Here is a 24,811-nt window from a genome sequence, read left to right on the forward strand (position 1 = left end):
ACGAAAGCACTGAGCGGCGTCCGTGGAAACTGACGAAAATGAAGAACATGGCCGTTGACCGAATAAACTGTACACCCCATGCAAATTGCCTCCAGAAGAATTCTGCGCGAATCCTCATTTTATCAGCGTGCCTAATCTTGTCTAAAAGACCTTGACCTCAGCTACTCACAATAATTGTGGAATTCCTCTCCATTTGGCCACTTTGATTTAGGCAATCTGAACAATTTAGCACGATCTTTATTTAAACCCCTAATGTTGAGGAGGACAGTTCGGAATCATTATCTGGCTATTTTCAGCCAGATTGTTCAAGGGATTTTGCCTTTATAACATGAACTATGTTGTAATAATAGGAAAAGTATCAAAGTAAAGAATCTTTCTCTTTTTCTATACGCCTGCAGAGAGGTTTAACGAGTGCCTACCTGCCTCTTGGTAGCGTGCCGTACCAACCGTCCCACCAGCCCACGAGCCAGTACCACCCGCATCAGCATCATGACTGGCCGGGCGTCCACGTCCCCAGCACCGCCGATCACTCAGGGAGCGCCTCCTCGCACTCGGTCGGAAACATGGCGCTGTGCCACCCGACCACGCGCAATGACTATCTGACTGTAACGTCCTCGGCGCTTGCCGATGCGACTAAACTCCGCGTCGGAGGCGGCGGCGGTGGAGGGGGAGGAGGCGAGGTCGGAGGCAGCGTGTCGCCCGAGTCTGTCCCCAGCCCGACGGCGCAGAATAATGGGATGTTGGACGCCGGCCACGAGGACCAAGGGTCCATGGATAAAGGGAACCTCAAGAAAGGTAAAATAGAACTTTGTAGGAACAATGTTTGTCATAGCTTTGTCACAACAAATAACTATTGGAAGGCAACAAGGAATTCCTGAATGACTAATGTATCAAGTCTGAATGATATCCAACAATAAATAAGGCAAACAACTGCTGGCATTCCCTGGTAAATTGCGATCCGACGATTGCTTTTGAAGAACATAATTATCGAAGAAACGTTAAACTTTTTTTTTACATTTAAAATACTATTAGGCCTACATTAACGACTGTGAAATTCTCAAATCGGTGGCGCTTCATTTTTACATTCACTGAAAGTATTTTCACTTTTCTGCATTTCACTTTTATCCCACTAATTGCTACACCTCTTAATCACTTCCGTAATCAGTATAAAACATCAAGTCGCGAGGTTTTGACTAGACGGTACAGAAGTCTTTGATAAAATCAAAAAGAATCAAAATGGCACCAAACTGACCCAAATAACTGTGCTTATTATGGTAAGGTTTAACCTGCTTACGTTGCTGTACCGATTGTGTTGGGAGATTTCGTGATCTCATTCACGCACGACCTCACGTGTTAAGAGGAATAGATGAAACTACGATGCGCTCTGAGCCTTTTAGTCGAAGCGTTATTGGCATCGTACGTCAGAGAAAAACCACCGAAACCCCCAAAGCAAAAACCTTAACGAACTTTGCTCGCCGCACATATGCTGCTGCGTATTTTCTCCGAAACGCACAAACGTCCGGCCACAAAATTATTATCTGTGAAAGGCCAGACATCGTGAATGTGGCTTACGTGCTTCATTTCATCGCACCGATCGATTTAATGAAAATAGAACTCTCTTTTGACGACTCTCTGTTATATTGGGTACATGGTTATTTATGGTACATGTGCCTCTGTTCGTTCGGACTGGTGAACTTTCCGGTACCGGCTTGCATTCCCTCAAAGGGACCAGCGCTTTCTTTCAGCGCCGAGCTCTCATGCTTGGGGCCAAGGGGGGGGGGGTAGAGTGACAATTGTAGCCAGGGGGTGGGGATACTGGTGTCCCAAGAGCATTCGCCAATCTTCGACTCCTTCGGTATAATCAAGTCAAACATACTAGACTGAGTCTAAAGGAACAGGTATTTCATCATGTCCGAAGGCTCAACACCCCCCCAGTGATTCCGTTTGCTGTTAGGTATGAACTCTACACCATGTTCCGGTCATTTTGGGCGTCTGTTTTTGCATTTGTCGTGGTTTACAACTTCATCACTCACTACTCGCAAACATTTTGTCACAGAGAAAAAGCCAAACTAAAAGTTTAAATGGTCAGCAATAACGTTACGCACTACACCAGTATATTCGAGTAACACTTTAAATTAATCGACCGGAACACAAACTTTAAGATGCATTTTCAAAACTTATAATACAAAAACTGCATTGCGTACATCCCTTAATTAAATGGCCAAAATATATGCAAAATCGAATCTACAAGGTGTCTCAAGATTTCCTTTCACTGAGGAATCAAAGAAGACAACTGTGAAACTCTTTAATCGCACCAATGGGTACACGTCCCATCTCCGTTCCCATGCCTAGTCTCCCACCGAAGCGCAGACATTTCATCTTTGTAATCGGTGTCGGTTAATTTTTTGCTGGCGAAAGTACAGGGGTCACCGGAGACCCTGAACTTCACATCTCGTTGCCACCCCCCCCCGGCGTAAAAGAAGTAGGAAGAAGGGGAGCTCGGAGAGACGGACCAGATGTGGCTGGCCGTGACTCGCCCCGGGCGCTTCTCTCTTGAAATGCCTCTTCTGTCGTGTGACGGCATTTTTTCCCCTTGTCTGATATGATGGAACTGGGTCAAGGGGGTACTCTGATACCTCGGGCCATGCTTCCAATTTTTGTACCGAATGCATGGATGACATCCGGACGTGCACACGGCTGGCGAAACGGAGCTTCGGCATAGAAGAAATACAAGTTCACGAACAAGCTGTGGACTATATGGGACAAGTTCAAGACAGAAACACTTGTCGCCCAACAGTCGATTTTGCCTGGTATTTGGAATATACTTTGTGCATAGGTTACCAGGGGAAAATTCAACCAACAACCGATAAGTTGTCCTCGATCGAACTTGCCCGTACATCATGTCCATTTTTTTGTTTATATAACAGAGCGCCCTCTGGCCATAACGGCTGGAGGAAAAACAAGCTGGAAACCGGCCCAGACGTCTGCTTTTGGACCTGCACCAAATTTTGAAAAAAGGGGCGATTTTGTTTTACATAATTGGACATTTTTAATACCACACTGCAATTTCGAAATGTACAGAGTCCGAGTATTGGTGGTGTAGCAATGAACGTCAACAAATCAAACCCACATTATCGCCTCGATCCACCCTGTGACTTGTTTCCGTTGTTGCCTGAAAATCGCGAAAGCTAGTTTCCTCAGCACCGTTGTTGGCATCCAGTAAGATGTTAATTTTTCCAACGATCAGCCTGCCCCTCCCCAATCGGGATGATGAGTTGGATACTAAATATTACAACTGTTAAACGTCACTCGTGACTGAGCTCCAACTATCCCTCTCCGTAAAAAAAAAGTTGAGATTGCTGTTAGTGAAGAAGGTGAAAAGTCTAATCAGGTCGTGGGGAAATTCCATTCGATTCACTTTCACTCCTGCTTTCTTTTATGTCATGATTTACTGCAGGTCAGCCTCAGCAAAACGCTTACAAACAGAAATCACCTATTTTTTTCCTTGGGGGGCGAGGATTCGTCGTCGTATCTTGTTTGCGTTTTGTCCGCATCCTGGCACAGATCAAGCAAAAAAGGTGCTCACTGCACGGCGAGTGTTCTTCCTCAGAAATCCCTTGCCTTTTTCTGGCGTTTTTATTGCCTCTCTAGCAATCAAATCAGAAGCGAAGGACGGTTCGCGCTGCACAGCGGCCGTAGCGAGAATCAAAGAGACTTGGGGCAACCGACTTCGCTGCGCGGAGGAGACCTAAATCTTCTGGACCGTCGCAGTGAAATGTTGCCGTGGCAGTGAGGGGAGTCTCGTCCGTGAATCAAGCGGTTATATATGGTCCCCCAGGTATCACGGCAGCCCTGGTCAATGTCTTCAACTCCAGACCTTTCCCCAACACTCTCTGCGAATGAACTGATTCCAAAACACGCATCCTTCGTCATAAATCTGTCATTGTTTCAGTGGGTTTCGTTTTGTTTACTGCCGAGGCACATTAGGACAGGGAAAAGAGTACAGGCTCCACTCGTGTTTTTTGTTGATGTGCGCATGCTTACTTGTTTGTTATTTTATTTGTGTTGTTACCAGCATTCCTGTTCGTCATGTGATGTTTCTCATTTTGTTTGTTAATCATGAGAAACTTTCGGTAAAAAATACTTCTGTGATGGGCAAATATTACACGCATCCTTTGAGGAAAATGATAAATTTTCTTCAAGCAAAGAGTCTTGCTTAGAGACACAAGGCACCCCCCTGTTGGATTTGAACCGGTGTGCCCTGTGGCCATTGGCGCGCGACCAGGCAATGGCAGCCCGCAACAACACTGAATTTTCGTGTGGCCAATTTTCCTCGCTCCAGTTTTGCTTCTGTCACCATCCCGGTAACGCTTTAATACACATGCAAACTTTCCATTTCGTTATAGTCTATCACACTACAGTTAAACGCTATACACCAAACTACGGGAGTTACGACGAGTCAGACTATACAAAAACTAAACTCTCTGTTCGATGCTCTTCTTCATTTTTCATAAGAAAAGGCCATCTTTTTTTTACAGATGGACTGATCTAGATTTATCCACAGCCGTTGTGGAGGTGCATTCCATCTGAGAGAGAGGGAAAAAAGGTTTTTGAGTTAAGCCAACCAAAGAACAATACACAGGACCTCTTTTCAACAAATAATACCTCCTCTTTATTTTCCCTCTGGTAAATAAAACCGACAGGTCTTTAACTTCAAAAGAGGGGGGGGGGAGAAAAGGGAAAAAATCTTCACTTCCATCACTCGTCAGTGTCTCAGTTAAAGGTGTGTACAGGGCTGCGTTGATATGTCACTTTACGGTTTATGCTGTGGGCAAGAGTGCATATCCCATTCGGTTTGCGGTCCAGGTCCAGAACAGAATACGGACACGCCGAAAATGAGCCGATTTTTCCCGGCTGACCGTGCTCCTGAATGAAGCGTCTCTCTCCCCTCGACGGGCAGGAACAATTCATGGTGATCACAAATCAATGATTGCATTGAAAATCTTGCAGCGGAAAGCGTAAATAATGTCTACTAGACACTGTGTGGCGTATGTAAAGGGGTGGGGTCAGCTTGCCCCGTTGACATTATGTTCATTGTTGCTGTAAGGATTTGAAAGTGGTATCAGCATTTTCAAAATGGTGCTCCCACCTTATGCGGGTGAAAACACTGCATAGTTGTTTCTATTAAGAAAAAACTTCAATTTTGTCCCCCCCTCCTCGCCCCAAGAGGCTGGATACGTCATAAACCCTGAGCAAGCATAGCTGGAACCGTACCGTAAAAAGTCCAAAACACGAGAGGTTTTCTGATCACTTCACACAACGCTGCTGCGATTAGACTCTCGAGGTGAAGTTAAAAAGTGTTTCAAGATCGATGCCGGTGGCATGATTATTTTGTAAAATAAATTTTACGATTTTCCTTTTTATTTTTGTAGTTTATAGCTTCACACATGGGAACTGTATGTACATGGAAGACGTCATTATCCTGTCTCTGTTTTATAAAACATGCGATATTGTAGACTCAGCCCCAGAAGGACGAAAAGTCGAAACCCGACATAAATTGAACGGTCACGTTTTTACATCGCGACTTTGTGGCGTAGAGTCCCTGCAAGGCTCAACTTAATATGGCTACGTTGACGATACCTTTTATGTTTACCTTTACTATTTTCCAGCAGTGATTCGTCTTGAAAAAATTGAAGATATATTTAAAAGCGCTGTTTATGCCGTATTTTGCTCAAGGGAGTGTAGGCCCCTATAGTTAACATGGATTTAGTTGTGTTCTCTGAGCAATGGCATCATGACCGACACCACAAGTCCCCTGCCCGCACACCAGGGATAACCCTATTACGGACTTAAAGAGCGAGACGAGACGAGGCCAGCGTAATCCTACTAACACATGGGTCGCGGCGTGCAGCCAATCTCGGGCTATAGCGTGTCAAATGGGCCCGTCCAGTTGTACATGTACTTACAGTATACTCCAAACGCGGAGGGAATCTCAGCGAACCTTTTGGGGGGACTCGAGTTGCTCTTTTATACACTGCTAAGCGAACCCGTCGGTTAATCCCCGATGACAGACGATCGGGAACAAATCCTTCCAGACATCGGTGCCGTGGTTAATCTCAAGGAGAAAAAAAAGTCTGGAGTCGGAAAAGAAAGTGATCTTTCTTGCTGAAAAATGAAATCGGTCAATTTTAAATGCCCGGGGGACGGGGGCACGGTGGCTTGGGTGCGCCGTAAAACGACACCGTTAGTTTTATTTCCTTGTGTGCATAGTACCCCACAATGTGCTTCACTCGCTAAATAAGAAAATCCGTATTCTGACTGATTGAAACTTTCCTTCGTGGGGCTTCATTATGACACTTTATGCATGGCCTATCGACCAGTGTCATCTTCGAACAACCGCAAAAACCGGCAATGCATAACAAATTGAGAACGCCCCCGTGGTTAATAAAAATCTCGCGAAAATCGTCGTTATTCCTCCAGCTATCGATGTCTAAATTACAGGTGTTTTTAACGGTGGAAACGAAACTTCTCAGTTGCAAGGTTTATTTGCATCGATTACTTTTCACAAAAAAAGCCTTTATGATGAAAGATGCTTTGGTAAAACATGCAACAGCCGTCAGATTTTATCCTCCGACGGTGCAATTCTCAAAGGTAAAGGGAGCGCAGACCCCTGCATACACCATGTACCGGGAGAATCTGCGCATGGATCTGCGCCACATGCACACAGCCCTAACCCCACAGATGTTCCTCAGCTAAATGTCGACTGCGTGTCTCTCCCAATTTCGAAGTTTCTCGGTTTTTTGAGGTAACCTCGCTGACCTTCTGTCAAATCGTAATGAAATTGCGCGGAGAGCAAGTTGTTGTCAACACGTCAGATGTTCAGAGGAAAGTTGCCCTTAAAAGGAGTGCAACGTTCTGTTCACTGCAACTTGCAAGGCGGCTGGAGCCAGAGACTACATCAGCTCCTCTGAATTAGCTTGCCAAACTCGGTCTGCCTTTTGAAGATAGGGAATCGAGGATTGTTAATTAAACTGTACCACTGACCATAAAACTAGACGCCAACTGCACCGCTAAAAGACATTAAGTTTAACAGCGACACCAGTGCCTAAATGCAACATAGACCGCTTTCTGAAAAATTAATTAACCATGAACGGGTAAATTTCGAAGAGCACCTACGCAAATCGGTTGGGCATATAGACATGCTTGATTTTTTTAAAAGCTTTCAAAAGAAAACCAATCAGCTTTTAGCTGATTGCCACTCAGTTCAACAAAGAGTGTTGAACAACAGTATATACTTTAAATATTAACCAGGAAGCCATTTTCAATCATGTTCCCTGAAACTGCTTTGCATATTGTAAACTTTGAATAGGATGTTGCCAGACTATTTTCATGACTAGTGCGTCCCAAGCACAGACATATCAACGCATAGACCGCCAGGCCCTATTCAAAACTACAGGGGTTTTTCGTAATCTGCGTGGCGCCCGACTAAAATCAAAACTATGGGCGAATTCACCCATCGGTATAAAGAATTTACGCACAGTTCAAGAATTCCAGCCATAAAATTCTATGACGCCATTTTTCGATTGTAAAACCCCCCTCCGTTTACTTGATCTGGCCCATCCTGCGAAAAGAAGAGATGGCAGTACTGAAGAGCAAAAAGGTGAGCGTATTTGGAAGAACATGTAAACAAATACAGGAAATATAAGTGCGTTGCGCGTAATGCGCACTGAACGCTCTGCCATCCACCGTTCCGCCCAAAATCACGTGGTCCCAAGCTTCCCTTTTGCGTGGCTTAAGGCATGAAGTTTGTTTAGTCGTAGATTTGAACTATTCGCCATAGCCAGTTGTTACTCCGTAGTGAAATTATATCTCTTGCTTTAATTTCTACTCTTTAAGTTCCAAAAACTGTGAAAGATTACCTCGTGTTCAATTTGATACAAAAGCCGACTCGTGAATAAGGTGTATTATTGGTTGCTTCACCATTTTTGACCTTGACGACAAGCGACCCCAGTGGTCGCATGGGGGACACCGGAAACTGGAATCATAAAAATCAATATAGGGGGCCTTTATAGTACAGTAACGAACACTGTAACTGCTGGACAGCTGCTTTCGACTTTCCCGCTCAGTTCATATTCAAGTTATTCCCACAGGTTCCTCGTTAGCAACTGTGCTTCAGACAAGGACAAAAGAATGCTTGGTGGTCTTCGTTTTGCTTACTCAGTCGATGAAGTGCACCTAAAATTATGTTCAATATTATTTTGAAATGTAAATAAAAAAAACGCTTCACACACAGTGACCTATATAACATCGAACTGTAGAACAATTTATAAGACCTGGCGTTTTGATCCAAGGGAAATCTTTCTCAAAGGAAAAATTTTATTTTATTTGAATCTCAACAAGGTGGAAATCAGCCTAACGCGATTTCTCATTTTCTGTTGGTTTGTTTCTAAAGTCCTGCTTAGGCCTAGTCTCTTAGCAAGAAGGGAAAAAGATACCAAAGGCACGATGTAGATAGATTGGAAAACACATTATAAAATCTCCCAGGATACGACCCAATTCCCCACCCCTATGTTGTCAGCAGGTGTGTCTGTCCCTTAAATTCTTACAGGAAATTGGCGATATTAATAGCATCCGGGCAATCCTCGCGAGCCAGAAGAGAGAAGCCGTATCGCCGGTACACCCCATGCCAGACCGCCAGATAAATCATGTTTTGCATGCAGTGAGTTTAATTTATTGTTGCACAATATTCCATATTGTGACCTCTTTTAATAAAGTTCTGCATGTGAGCGCCCGGGGAGCAGGCGTGCAATACGCGCGGAAGGGGTCGGCGCTGTGTCTCTGGATGGGAGGTCCACCATCTTAAACAGACATGCGTGCCATCTACATGTCCATGCGGGTGTCCCGAGAATAGCATTTTTTTACCTCATGCATGTGGGCTTGAGTACTGTAATCAATTCCTGCCCCTACATTCGCCTAACGTGCATCCGGGTACGTGCATTACATTATTCACTTTTATGTCATCCAAGGTTTTTTTATGCTTAAAACAATGACGGTTCTGTCTCCGGTTTCGTTTAACGTTAGTTCATTCTCACGAGGTCAATTGTTTGCCGGGAAGGATCCCACTTCATGACAATGTGCCTGAAGTCATGCTGCTACGATCTTTTTTACGAATTGTTGGTGAAATTCTTTCTCGAGAGACATTCTACATGTAATGGGGTTACAAAGACGAAAATGGCGCTATATAGGGGGGAAAAAACTCTTGCCGCTCTTTTTGAGGGCCGTTTCCTCACTCAAGGAAAACATGTTATGTGCGTCTGAGTTGCATGCCTGTGAGCTGGGTTTTGATCCATGGAAGAAAGAAAATCGAAATGATATCTTACATTCTGACAATGATTCCAGCTTCTGCCGTTGCCCTTTTGGCTGTTGGTAAGACTCTGTCTTAAAGACTCTGTCTTATCACGTGACCCTAGCTGCGGATGTTAAATGAATTGTTGATCTCATCACGGCTGACGCTATTCAATGGATCACCAACGGTGTTGTGACACGGCTATCGTATGCCGATTTATTATTTGAAAAATTCATAAGCCTGCGAAATTTCTTGCAAATTTAAGTGATTTCATATGAAATCCATATAGCTTACCTGTAGAGGGAACCAGCTTGAATGAGTATTTAACTTTTGCCTGGAAAACATTTTAGTACACTGTGTAAACCACCATTGAAGCAAATTGAGACATTAAGGAGTGATTGAAAATAGCTAACAGGGAAGAACAGATACATATTTAAGTTCCACGTTATAGGAAATGCAGAGTTAAATCTACAGACTGCATTTTCTCCATTGTGCAGTATTTCATCATAATCAGTTAGCGAAATTATGCACAGTGGTACCATCATGTAAAAAGGGCTTTAAAAAACTTCTTTCTCAAACACAGGCTTAAGACAAAATCATGCAAGCAGTCGTGGCAGTCTCAGGCTCCAGGAAATTACGTTTTCCATGGGTCAAGTAAATTGGACGGGTAGATCCGCACAGATTAGGGCCTACTTGATAGTTTTATATATTGTATACTGTAGATAAGAGGCCTGCATCAAATCTCGCAGGTGGAGTCACAGAAAATGGTCATGGGTGAGTGACGGTGTTTCAGCACCCGGCAATAAACGTCGGGCCGGACGTGCTTGTACCGGTACCGTGTACCGCCCAAGCAGCTCTCACGCTGGACGGGCATTGGCCAGCACGCCGAGCCTGGTTGTCGGATGGGTGACCCTGGGTTGAAGTTGCCCGCACGTGGCGAACTATACTGGACACGGCTAAGAGATTGCCTCTCGCAATCGTCAACGCACGAATACAAGCTGTCCCAGGCCCTCAAGGTCGTTTTGCAATATTGCTGTTATACCCCCCCTTCCATTTTTGTGAAACTCGCCTTTAGATAGAACAAAAAGAAATCCTGCCCGGATGGGTCAGAGATCAATGTTTGTAAACAACGAGATAGCAAAACTGTCAGCGGTAAGAACTTTACCGTTACACAGATAATTATACAGGATGTTCTGTGCGTTCAGAATAAGGAAAATCTCCGTAAGGAACCAGTCTTCTTGTATAGATTCGTCACAATTTTAGATATTTCTCTACACTGTCCTACATTTCCATATGTGGGTTTAATGAACGACTATCAGCGATTGGTCTAATATTTATCATCTGCCTTTTGGGTAGTTTATTATTTTCTCAATTAAAGCACTGCAGTCTTTAAGTGTCAGCGTGTAGTGTCTTTTACAAGCGACCATCAATGTTTGCCGACGGAGTACAACACCGATGATGGAGTCAATGGTCGACAGTAGAATTATCTAAAACTAAGCCCATTTCACGAATTCCCAGCAAACTCGCAACGGATGAAAAATTAACTTGTGCTGGAGAAGCATCATGAAGGGACAAGCGTCCCTGCGAATTGATCTTAAACAACAAAAACGTTGAAAAGTGGTCTGGACCTGCTTCATTTCTCATGAAAACTCGTGCGAGACCTTCACGTTTGAGCAAGAAACATGCAGTGCTTGGAAAAGACACCAGAGTCTTTGCCTGGGGGGAACTTGGAAGGCAGCACCCGCGCAACCTAATCGGCCCACACAACAAAACCGAAACTTGTCGCGTTACACCAATGATGTAATTATATAATGGCATATATCACAGGCCTTCTCCGTTTCGAAATAATTGGGCCAAATTAGAACCCAAACAAACACGGCACGCACCACGGCCGTCGGTGAGTAATTTCCATGTGGGCACGCGTCCCGAGAACCGCAGAGCCTGCCGGCCGACAGCTAACAACACCAGGCACTCTCTATACCCCGTCGATGTCCTGCGTTGTTCTTTCTGCTCCGACTCGCCACGTTGTGCCCTTAAATTTTTACACCGTCGTTACGACGCTGTGAAAACAATAAAAGGTATCTTAGCCGATTAATGGGAGAAGTGCTTGGCCGGCTGTGTCCAAAAACACACAGATGTAACTGCATTACCGGTGTTGTATCAGCTGCTATGCAGTGACGGGGCAGGGCCATATCGGTCCCGGACGTTTGGCTGCGCACCTGTGCCGTGATGCCTGACTGGTGGCGGTTAGTACTCCCGTCAGACTTTCACGGCGTCACACTGATGAATCTTCAGCCGATTTTTTCCCTTGGAAGAAATCTTTTGGGACTGGGTCTAAAATTTTATTCACAAATTGAAATTCTTGAGATGAATGTTGGCGAATTCCCAACTAAGTAACTATGGGGGCGACTATAACAGGTTCATTTATATCTTGGGTTGTCTTGTTTCACTCGTAGAACGCTGCAAAGTGGTGTTAGATTGGTGTTAATTTAACACCTGATGGGTGTTATCAGAGGACTACACCCAGTTCACTGTAATCCTGTGACAATACCGAGGAATAACGCCACAGTGTTTGCAGGGAAGGCTTGCTAGAAAGCAGCAACCATTTTTAATCTGGATTAAAGCAAAACTCCACGACCTGCTTGAAACTTTGAATACAAGGAGCTCTAGAAATGACAAGAACCAAAAATTAAAAACGTGCACACGGATTTTAAAACGCGCGAAGTTTCGCCCCACAGTTTCTGCGGTGCCTGTGTGAACACTGTACGTGTACATGCATACATGGAAATATGACAGTAACATCTGTCTTTTGGGTCAAAGATTAGTTTTGCCAAAAGGGCTGGACAATTCTTGCAATTGAGTCAATGGTTGGAAGCTGGACAAACGAGAACAACAAAACTTCCCCTTAAACTGATTTTCAAAGCATAAAAATTACGGTATACACTTAAGTATTACAATGTGTAACGGAGATGCTCGTGCACGCTGAATGATTATTTAGAAAAAACAGCATGGGTAGAACAGCTTTTTCTGCCGGTGTTGGACGGTGTTTTTCAGCGACTAAAATTCGTTTCGTTTGGCATTTGCTTCAGGCAATAACGGCGACCAGTGCTACAAGCTCGACCTCAACTCGAAGCCACGGAAGGAGCGGACGGCGTTCACCAAAGACCAAATACGAGAGCTGGAGAACGAGTTTAGCCACCACAACTACCTGACGCGCCTGCGCAGATACGAGATAGCAGTCACGCTCAACTTGACAGAAAGACAGGTAAAAAAGGCCTTTTGTGTGATTGCCCCCCATAAACATAGATCTGTCACTTCTGTTGAGGTGACATATTTCACCAAAATACCCAAAACAATTGCATCAAGTCGTTATTCAAAAGAAAAAATTCCGAAATTTCAAGCAACAGTCAGTCACTTCTTGTGTTTGATGTGAAAAGGAAAGGGACAAAACATCCGAGGGGTAGGATATCGTGACACACAGAACCCAGAGGCGTATCCAGCGGGGGGGGGAACTGTCTTTTTTCACATAGATTACCTCATAGGTAAGAATGGAATCAGTATTTTAATTCATCAAACATTAGCACCAAAAGCTTAAGACAGCAACATCATGAAATAAAAGCAAGGATGCTGGGGCCGCGAGCAAAGCCTTTGGTATTTTTTTGTCTCCCAACATCATGTTGAATGGGCCCCAAGCTGCATCGCTTTTGAATCCCCTCCCCAACACAAAAAGCTGGACATGCCGCTGGACAAATCTCCTTTCACACCGGAAATTATTTTTCACATATTTCTGAATATACAGTTCGCCAACATTTGTGGAATTTTCATGAAATTTATTTCAAATAACATCACAAATAAATATTGCATTATGGAAGTAGGCCTATCCACCGATTTTTTTTTCTGGAAATTTTAGACTTTGTCCCTAGTAGATATATAAGCAACACCAGATTAAAGGCCACTTAAAAATGCTGGCATACCATTAAAAGTGGCAGTGAATGAGGCAATCAACGATTTAATTAATCTTGTGACCTATAACGTGTTTAAAAAGTTGATACACATAATAAAATACATTTCACACGTACAATGATTGTACATTCGAATTTCCTATGCAGGCATATGATAATTAATATGTGGTTAGTATGGTTTCTTGGTACAACCAAGACTTCTTCCGGTGCGCCACCGGTTCAAATTTCCGCTGGTACATCGTTGTACATGGTGGGCTCGTTTATTTCACACGGATCCAGATCTCGATCAGTGATCCTAACGCTGGTTCGCACCATCCACTGTGCGGGTTTTAGTGTCCGTAAACCAACGACGGATCGCCGATCGTGATCCATATCCGTGTGAAACAAATGCGGCCGATGTAATCACTAATCAATCGACCCTAAAAGTAAAAGGTCACACTGTGAGCTTCTGCCAACCTCAGACGGCCCGTCTGTGCGGGTTTTACATGGGGCCGTCCTGTCATGTTCTGTAATTTTTGGAAAAATGGTTTCTTACTTAATCGCCCCAAGAAACACTCAAATTGGAATCTTATCTTTTTGTTTTTCAGCTAACATTTTTAACAGTTACCGCAGATGGGTAGAAAAAACAAACAAACAAACAAACAAACGAACGAATGAACGAATTCCATTTATAACGACATTTCGCTTCCGGCATTATCCTTCCCAGCTGTTCTCGTTCATGCAAGTTTGTTTTCACTTCATTTGCTTACGTTGGATCGAGAATGCATAACTTTCCCGCAAATTCACTTAATAGGTTCTAGATTTAGTCGGGCTTGGCTAACGCAGTTCTTGCTGGCAAAGGTTCATACGTACATATTATTTCTTTGAGTTGATTTCCATATAAATTTTAAACTGCTGAACGTATTTTGGTCTTCTGTCTTTTATCTCAGTTTTTACCTAAAGACTACCATAAAATGATTTCACAACTTATCATCTGCGTACTAGTACATCGAGTTGCGGAGGTCGTTATGTATAGCTTTTCGACAGTGAGAGGTCAATTTTGGCACAATATTTCTCTTTCAGATTAGGCAATTTTTTCAGTTTCTATAAATCGATGTACTTGTAAATATTTTACAAGGTTATTTTTGGAGTTGATATTTTTCAGAAGGAAATAAACGAAAGAAGAAATGGCAAATTCTGCAATATTTACACGTTATTTTTCCCATTCGAGGGTTCCGGAAGGGCGCCACCAAGGGTCAAGGTTTACGCTCTATTCAATACCTTGGTGACACGGCGGCCTGGTCGTCATAATTACAGGCCCCACTTCACACTTTTGCTACATTTTGTCGAAAAGTCGTGAACCCCGATCAAAGTGGAGAGGGAGCCCCTGGACCTGGCAGTCAGACAAAAGAGGGGAAAAAAGTGAGCCAACGTAGAAAGTAAGAACCACTGTGAATTACCCATCGCCTTGGCTCCGTTTCATGCTCAATCCTGTCAGTCAGTGAGAACATTCACAGTGATTTTACCCTGTTCGCTCCCCCCCCCTTTCCCGTTTTCACCAGCTCAGCCGTAATCCCCCCTATATGTGGCCTTAAACGCGATGGCTGGCACAACCGGTCCGTCTTCCTGAGTTATATTACTCAGCGTCGTTGATTAGCAAAAAGTGCAAGCCGGGGGAAAAAAGCCGAACTGACCGGCTCAGGCCGCTGCAAAGTTTAAGGGGATTACCAGATGAACTTTGAATTTTTTGGTCGGCTACAGGATCGTTTAGGCAGCGCAATTAAATTACTCTTCAGGTTCCGCAGAGGAGTACCGTAGAAACCATGCTTTGGTCATGAAGATAAAAAGACCTTGGTACAAAAACTTCATGCATTGTCACTGCTCCGTCGTTTATTAACGATACAAAAACGCATATTTTTTACCACTGAATTGATGATTATACATAACATATATATATAATATATGAATTGATGATGGTTGACAAGTCGTTTCATTACAAAAAAAAGTTTAATAATTCACCACTGCCTTTGTGGAGATGGAAGTCCAACTACGGACGGCGCTTTTCATTGTCAGTTTTTGCGGCTACCTTTTTCTGAAGGGGCCTCTCTGCTCTAAGATATAAGTGAATCCTTGTTTTCAAGTTCATTTGGATATTTCACCTTCACAGGATGTTGAGACGAGGTTTAGTACGTAGTTTCTTTAGGAACGACAAAGGGCGGCTCTTAATTATCAAGACACCTGGCGCGGCCTGTCCATCTTGCACCCAAACCCGCGGTGCCTCGCTTAAACACGAAGCAGGGCTCAACACCCTGCACCACATCCGCTTTGGGGTCACCGAGATCAACGACAAAAACATCGTTCCTCGACCTCCGCACGGCGGTTTTCAATTTAGAAACTGTTGCGTTGGCCATCAAGTAGTAGTTGTCTAATCGCATCAGTTATTGAATCAAGCTGGATTAGGTGAACCTGTAAATAACAACCCCTCGTTGCCCCATTTAATTTCCTATTCTGACCGATTTTTTTTTTCGGAGCAAAGAAAAGAAACCCAGATAAGATTTTTTCCCGAAAGGAGATTTGCTCCACAGACGCCCAAAAATTGCGCGAATGGGTCTGGTCCAACGTTAGTCCTTATTGTGAATCAGTAAGTTTACTTCTGTCATGAAAGGTCGTTTGGGGTTTAGGTTTCAGTAATAACTGCAGAAAATGTAGATCGTTAAGGACGCCTCTGACCATGGACGACGATCCATAAAAGGGAAGTCTGTCATTTTCAGACCCGCTAGAAAGTAAGAACTTTAGTTTGGGGAGGGGAGATCTCATTTGGGGTACTTTTGTGGAATTGGGTGTTTGGTCTTCGACGCTAGTTTCTGGTCGTTCAAATTCTTGCATCTTTCAATGCCGTAGAGGTGCACGTAATGTGTATATTGATCCAATAAAGAGGTATACACATTTGCTCGCTAATGCGCGTAATGAATGTGACGGGAATGGTGCTGGATGAGGATTTGTAGAAAAGAAGGAAATGAATTTAAAGGTTTCTTTCTGACAGATCACTGATGACAGTTTCGTCAAACTTTTGTCTAGACCAGGGCGATTTTTAGTCGACTCAGTATTAAATTATTTTCAACTATGATGTATAAACAAAAATAAATAAAAATGAATGCATCACAATTTCACAATTAAGCCGTATTTCTAGCGTGAACAGTGACGCCGACATTATGGATTGATGTTAGTGTTTATTAAAATCTTCCTTTGTGATCAGGTTTTAGCATAGTTCCCGCCCAAATCCGTTGCTCCGCCTCCAAAAAGGGAGTGAGAAGAAGAAGTACTAATTTCTGTCGAATGTTTTCTATTTGCAAGTATTTTTTAAGTGCGTTATCTATTCTTACTGCCGGATTTTGCATAGTGCACAAAATGAGACGTCGCACAAGTGAACCGTGGTGTGCTGCAAACAACAACGCCTGAACTGTTCAGTTGGAACAGACTTTTCCCTTTTAGCTTGTTCTTGTGGCAATACCAGGCATTGGACATTCGCTATCAGAAGGGCGAGGTTGACACTGAGACTGCATTAGAAAAAACACTATGTTTTTGTCATGTTGTTTGTAGCTCGCAATATCATGTTTACTCGTGTCTTTAGACCGCAGGGGAAGACAAGACCAAAGGGAATGTACGGAGGATAATTCACGGCACATACGGCCGGCATACTGCCTAACTTGGGACCCGCCCTATTTCTTAAGAGGATGCCACTCAGTCTGTGAGTCAGAAATGCTTCTCACCATTGTCAGACCTTTTGTCATTTCTAAAATTGGCAGTGATGTATGAAATTTACAAAAACTCAGCGTCGGTTCACTTTGGACGATTAGGTAACTGCGCTGGCATTTCGGCGTGTAATGCGACCCAGCTTTCCAGCTTTCAGTCGAGCAATGTTTGGCAGCAGGACCGTCCTCCACGTGGCTCCCATAATGTCAAGTTCATCGTAATATGGTATGGGTGCGCGTATTAGCCTTTGGAGAATTCTGTCTTGAGATGGTGCTGGTTCAATCTGTATGACTGGTGACTCACGGCTCATCCATGTCCAGCGGCGCCCGACCCTCCTTCCTGCGTCATCCGCTAAGCGAGACGTCGTGGCACAAGACATGCGGGCTCTGAGGAGTCGAGAGTTCGCTGCGGTGGTGTGCTGCCATAACCAATCGTGGATGGCCGTTGGGATACGGAGCCCCGCCATATGTTGTAATGTCGTTCATTAACAACGTCAGGCAGACCGTGCAAGGGCGACTTGGGGCCCTGGGGAAACGCTCTTGGTCAACGGCGTGTTTCCCTGCTTTGCGAGGCCCGTGCCGCCGGCGCCATCACCGATACACTTAATTGGTCAAATTATAGCCCGCATTAACGGGGCGAGACGATCTGTATCGGGTTGGCTCTCCAAAGAGACGAAAACAAGCGTGGATGAAATTTCATTTTATCCCTGTTTGGCAACTTCGGTGACAATTTCATCTAATTGCAGTCGTCTCGAACTTGTTCATTTATTGGCCCTATGAGGAATGGAAGAAGGAGAGGGAGGAAAAAACCTCTGACGTCATTTTCTGAAATGGTTATGCTGCATAGGTTTCGTCGCAAGAAATTGAGTATGCATCGTTAAGACTTTGGTGTTTCTCTACAGTTCGCTCTTCAGTCGGATAGTTTTGCTGTTCCAGAGTCTGCATTGACGAACTTGGCCTCGTTGTTCCGTGGTTCATTTTGTTCAAATAAAGGAGCTGAGGACTCTGAATTTAAAGGGCATCACTTTGAATTAATGTGTTTTAAACTAATCACGTATTTTAACTTTCCATCTTATTTTGACTACAACTGTACATGCGTGTTTTATTCCTCCACGGTACAAGTAACCTTTTTTTCACAGAGTGGAAGATCTGACAGAAAACATTTTTACTGTGGTGTTTCTTTAGGGGCTTTCCTCTGGCATTGTGAAAACTTATCGGTGGGCCTACATGATTTCCTATCACGTAAATGCCTGCGATGATAGTCCAAGGCAGAAGAGGAAACTGTTCAAAGATATGAGAAGTCTGATGGTCTGTTTTGAGTCAGGTAGACGACTCGTAATCTTGCGCATTTTGTGCTGAGTTCAGTCTGTGGTCAATATGTTATCAGCAGTGAGCAAGATTTACTTGCCGAATTCTTCAAATGTTCTAACCCCCTGTTGATACTACTTAGAGCTAGCTGGAATTATGTAACAGAATATCACTAGCTGTCGCTTACCAAGCCAATAACTTTGTTCGCACCTTGCAGGCCCGCGTCGGCCGGGCTCGCCGCTTGGCCAGCATTACGTGCCGTCGCTGCGTAAGGCTGCCCCGCGCGACGGCCGTATCTACTGCCCATCAATCTTACTTTCACCGAATTAGTGTCACATCCCTTGCGTTTATGGCATTCTCTCGGATACGGCTGACATGGCGTGTTTAACCTCCGTCAATTTCGGAGGGAGTGTGTTTTTTGTCTTTTTTTTTCTTTTAAGAGTCCTCTGTTCTTCCTTCGCCACTTGTAATTTCTCGGGCCCGGTGCGGGCGGCGCAGAAGTAGTATGTAGCCCCGAAATTAGGCCCCCGAACGTGACTCTCCCTGCCCTTTGCCACATGTTTTACAAATTTTCCGCGGGTGACGGTTTTCACCTGAAACATTTATGGCACCGAGGAAGGGAACTTTTTGATTTATTCACGCCATTAAGTTCTCGCAAAACAGGGCAGCCGTAATCAGGTGCGCCGTGCACGTCTAAGAGTAACCAAATACGCTCCCATGCAAGCGACACTTTTCGTGCCTCTTCCGTAAAATTTCCCAGGCGAGACATTTTTTTCCTCACACAAAAGATGATTCATCGCTTATTAGCTTGTGAAATCCTAAAAATGGAAGATGGCCGTCAATTTTGTAGCTGAACTGAAGTATCTACAATCAGATCAGAAAATGTGATTGGTGAACACCTTGGGTATTGGTCGTTACTTTAATTGGTAAATCAGTCTTTGACAGACTGCAAAATCAAAGGAGACCCTCGAGATATTAATTCAGTGTGTAATTAGAATATATCACACGAGGAAACCAGATAACAAAGTACCAATCATACGACGCATTTCCCTGTGTGTTTACAAGTTGGGGGCATCCTTATTTTTCCGCTTTATTTTGTAGTTGAAAAAAAAACTAAGGACGAGCGTTTTTTGTCATTTTTGTACATTGTGAACAGTTTGCACGACTGCCCCTTTTGTCTGAAACGGTCCAAGTCATTCTTTGTTTTGCATCTTCCAACCAGGTCAAAGTGTGGTTCCAGAACAGGCGCATGAAGTGGAAGAGATGCAAGGGGGCTCGCGAAAAGGACTTGGCCGAGAAACGCCTGCAGGCCATGGAGGCCAAACTCGGTCTTCCGCCAGGCAGCTCCAGCGCCCTCACCGCCGGGGGAGCCACCATGCCGGGCCACGTCATCACGTCGAGGAACGGCCTAAGCAGCCCGTCCGAGCTAAACGGCTACGAGGACAGCGGAGGGCTGAGCCCGCCCGACAGCTACGGCAACCCGGAGACGGATTTCAAGTGACGATGCACACGCAGTGCGATGAGGCTGCGGCCAGACTTGTGTCGGGAATGTGCCGCATCGTGGACGATCTAGCAACGCGCGTAAACGCCAAACTGCAGGACTGTAAATAAACATGGAGGATGTCGATCAAAGAATTTATCTATCGGCCCAGTATTTATCGATGGAGAAACCTAAGCTGTTTGGTTTGTATTGAAGTGTTTCCCTCGGCAATGGGATCGTCCGCGACAAGCATGTGCGGTATTTGCTCCAACACGCGTAGCTTGTGTTGTGTCAAATCAATGTCCATCTTCAAAACGTTGTGCATATACCGAAAGAACGACCATGCAATCAATGTTAAGGAAAGCACAGTGGGGAAACTACAGGACCCATGAATTACCAATGCAAACAGCAAATGGACGCGTACCCTGTGACAGAACCCAAGACCCCTGAATTCACAAAACACCAACAGTCCTATGGAGATCTTTCATAGTTATGTATGTAAACTTCCACCACAAACTTGTGGGATGAACTGCATCCGTACCCCAGAGCGTGTTTAGTCGTCTGTGGATTTATGAAATGTTTTATTCAATAGTTCAAGGACGGGATGCCCTTGTTTTTACCTTTTCGTATTGTGAGCCTATCTGCGGTGGAAGCCATCGTGCATGCGTCACCAAGGACAGTCTACATGTATATACGTCTTGCAATGTGAAAGTTTTCGTGTTCGTCGGGATTGGTTGCAAATCACCACAACAGGGTTGTTTCGACCACCAGGAATACAGACTTTAGTGTAGGCCTAGATGACAACACTGTGTGCTTGTGGTGTGGTTGGGAGAATGTTATTGGAAGTCGCATTTTAAAGTTATCGTAAATGGGAGAATAGCAGATGTGGTTGGATGTACATAATTACTGAAAATGTCGTCTTATAATTGTAGAAATATTAATTTAAGTTTAATGGTACACTATGGTTATAAAAGGTATGCAGCAGTTGACACACGTAAATCAACAGTTGGGGTGAAAAGTACAAGTACACGGAATTAATTATCAAACATGTTTTGGGTACGTTAGGAAAGGTAGGCCTACCCAAAGTATGGTACCACCGGAGTGCGTAATCAGAACAGCGCCGTACACTTTTCCACGTACACAATTTCCAAGAAATTCCAGGAATCTGTACCAAACACGGGAGAATTGTTTATATTGCACTGCACACTTCGTGTTGACTTTTGTTGACGCGTGGCTATAGGCTCTCAAACTGAGCTCTAACAAGTCTGGCCCGGACGCCCTTGGGACCATTTGTACAATTTCTCACAGCGCTAAATCATTCAGTTCCTCGTGGTCCTCACTTTTCCTGTGCCCATTTCCTGTATTCTTTGACAGTGTAAACACACACAGTACATTACTTAAACATTACTGTGCAGGTATGTTTGCATTAATGCAGTTTAATCTGTACATAGGTTAAATATGAAGATTAAAATGTTTCACCCATTTTTAATATGGATCTCTTACACGTCAAACACCATAATAATAGCTCGAAAGATCGGATTTTTTTCACCTAATTATTAGATGCGGATACAGCACCCTGAGTGCAGTAACCTCAACGAATGATTTGGTATTGGTATCAATGATTGTCAGTCAGCTGTATAATATCAAGTGTAAGGGATCTATAACTTTGTGGGTTTTTATGTTTGTTTGTTTGTTTGGTTTGTGATGAATGAAATTGATTAGAGAGAGAAGTCGCTGTCTTAGCCACTAAGTTCGCGTAACTTCGGGAGACGCACCCCCTTGTGCCCGTGTCCAGAGCCGTGTACAGAGAGAGTTGCGACATGAGTTTCACCATTGTTGGAAACAAACTTGCTGGTGTACGTACGCTCCAGTGCGCACGAACAGTTGTATACGACAGCGGCACGCCCGACTGTACAAATAATAAACAGCCATTTTGTTTCCAAAATCTGAAGCTCGCCCTTCTCTCTGTCTTTCTTTGTACGCACAGCTCTGCCGTGCCAATTTCGGATGCCCAGGCTTATTTGAAATCTTAAAATGATCATAAACTATGACAAAAAGGTGTATGTTCTAGGCACCCCCCCAGAAGTTTTACCCCAGTTAAGCCACTGTGATCACTGTGGTCGTTACGCTGCAACTATGGTTTCAGTCTCAGCTGTAGTTAAAATGATCCCAAATATAATGCTGCAGTTGGGATGACCAAATTGTAAGCGGCAAATATCTATTTTAAAGAAATAAATATGCATTCAACAGGTTTTTGCAGCTTACACCTGACGGACTTGATAAAATCTATGCTTAACCAGGCACGTCGTCGATTACAATTACCAATTCTCTTAGCATGTTTAGCTGATATACACGAATGACAATGGCGCATGCAGTTGGACACACACTAAAACGCAACGCCATACACTTGGGACCGTTCAAACTGTAGTTGGGACAGATGTTGCAGTTGGGCGGAACATCCCACAGTGCAACTATTTACAGAGGCCAGAGAGGTTTTAGGGTTTACGGAATCAACGTGCCAACCACTTTGCTGCCCAGTGTTTGGCACCACGTAAGTCAAGACATATAAATCTTACCTTTAGTTCATTATTAATTTTCAAGCGTCTTCGATAATTTCAGGGTTTTTTGTTGGATGCACGGATGGTACGCATTTTGCAAGTTTGACTAATTGAAAACAGTAACTTTTGTACAACGTATTATTTATTGCGATATTGAAGTACTATGTCGTGTATTTTATGAGTTTACTCAAAACACCTTTGGTCACCGTTGCCAACTACTAAGGCATTTTAGATATGGACCATAATGGTAAAGATTCGTCTTTTGATTACTAAAATACAATCAGCACTTAAAGGAACCAGGAAATGAATTTTTCTTAGAATCACTTTTTGTGTATCTGTGTTCTCCTCTTCAGTGTATGAAGACTGTTTGACATCTTTTTTGAGTTTACGTGAACGGTGCACTTTTTCAAACATTAAAAATTGACCAAGCATTTCTGGACAAGTGGGGGCGCTTTTGCTTTGATGTAAATCCAGGAAGACATGGTTCAGGTTGCATGTTTTCATGTTCAATTTGTGAATCCAAAACTTGCTTGGTATTTCTGTGAAAAGGATTTTTGCTGGATTATTGCCATATACTCACACAGCAGTAAATTGCCAAAGAAAATAAAGTCTGTCATAGCAGTGGTTAAAAAATCTAGAAATTTTCTGTGCACAAATCAGTGCAATATTGAGATTCAGTGCCTCAGATGACATCATAGTGCTGCTCATGAATATGCAAATAGAATTAGCATAAATCCAAAAAAACATCAAAATATGGGTTAAAATTGCAAAATAAAATATTAAAATTGGGTTAATTGAAACCCAAAAAATGCAATTTCAAGGGTTTTAGTAAAATTTATAAAAATATTTCTATTTCCTGGTTCCTTTAAACCTGTTCACGTGATTGGTTCAAATACGTACTTCCGAGAATGTCTTAAACGGTTTTAACAAATTCACGAATGAGTTGTGGGAACTCCAGTTTATATATGAGATGTTGTTATTCTGGCTTGTTTTTATTGGAATATTCAATAAAATCAGCACAAAGAGTTCCATTTTCGGGCTTACTTGTATTTTTGTGTATCGGTGTCTCTTGGAGACGTGCCTCGGATCGAGCCAGTGCGCTTTGATGTACAAGGGCCATATTTGTTAACACCGCAGATTTTGCAGTTTGGGCTCCAGTTGGCGCTGATGAATCGGCGAAGGGTGGAGGAATTAGTGGACCGCTATCCTGAATATGAAGCACTACGAAATATTAGGGAGAATGCATTTGAAAGGCATATTTCTATTTGGGAAAACAGTGCTAGAAATCACGGGTACTTATTCGTCGTGTTTGTTCGTTTCGAACACCAACTTTTGTGTTCGTTAAACCGAAACAGTGAAAACTCTGTGAACTGGTGTAATCTGGGCGCCGCGATTTGAAAGATTTCAGATTTTCCTGGAGTCATGTTCCTTGAGAATTACCCTGAAGTCATCAAAGTAAGTAAAATATTAACATCTTGAAATAATAAATCAGCACAGTCGACAACACGTGCCTGCTATGTACGATCAAACCGTTACGGGATGATGGCAGCTCCTGCCGTCAATAATGTCAATATCATCATATGAGAAAATCAGAATATTCATCACAAATAAAATCTTTTTCACTACTAATGCCAATATTCTAGTGTTTGGAGCTTTTGTGGAACCTTCCATCCAAACATGTCCATCACCATTTTAAAAAATGTCGAAAAATAACTGATAAAAAACTCCATTGTAAAATAAAGCACTCCAAGTGCCCATATTCCCCTCCCTATTGCACAAAAATACAAACTGGCAATCCTGTGAACAGCTTTCAACACTTCTAGTGATAAAACATCGAGTTAATGGGCCACAAACCTCTAATGTATCCGCCCCGAGCTGCTGAAGTCTCCCCCAAGCTGCTAAAGAAAGACAGGTGGTTACAAGCGGGTTCTTGCACGCGTTCTGCGTGTACGCAATTACCATACATGCTGTAATAAAATAATTCGTTGCGCGTACTCCGTACTATGAGCTCCGCGTCAAACGCGCATATACTTGCGAACCTCATGGTGCGCCTTTGCGGTAAGAAAAAAAACCTCTCTTATTCTGCTCGGAGCGGATAACGAATAATTCCAGGGCATGCAAAATTGTACATTGGTTGTTCGACATATAACTCGAACGATGGATGTTGATCGAAAAATTATGTGGAACTATCCATCCTCCTGGGACACGGTTCAATGGCTGGTCACTAAAAAAAAAAAAAATGTGCTCCTGTCACCACCGCAACTTGTTCCACGGTTATGTAGCTACTGTTTCCTGTCATTTGAGTAAAATGAGCTTATTTTCGTATACGAGACTGCATTATGGAGGTACACTTTATATTACAATTTCGTTTATATAAATTATATTTCCTGTTAAAAACTATGAAAGTTGAAGTACTCACCTCCGTC

General features: G+C 43.4%; 1 protein-coding gene across 1 annotated transcript in view; it reads left to right on the forward strand.

Annotated features, from left to right (window-relative positions):
• The window catches only part of LOC110988557 (uncharacterized), a 31,592-nt gene extending 8,182 nt beyond the window's left edge, over positions 1-23,410 (forward strand). The window contains exons 2-4 of the mRNA XM_022252212.2: positions 399-795; positions 12,436-12,611; positions 19,570-23,410. Of these exons, the coding sequence (XP_022107904.1) occupies positions 399-795; positions 12,436-12,611; positions 19,570-19,848 (852 nt within the window). The 3' untranslated portion in view covers positions 19,849-23,410. The remainder of the gene's footprint in view (positions 1-398; positions 796-12,435; positions 12,612-19,569) is intronic.
• The last annotated feature ends 1,401 nt before the right edge of the window (positions 23,411-24,811 follow it).

The sequence above is a fragment of the Acanthaster planci genome, linkage group LG08, assembly GCF_054643075.1.
Source record: "Acanthaster planci isolate LZ-2023a linkage group LG08, COTS_SCS, whole genome shotgun sequence".
Lineage (NCBI taxonomy): Eukaryota > Metazoa > Echinodermata > Asteroidea > Valvatida > Acanthasteridae > Acanthaster > Acanthaster planci.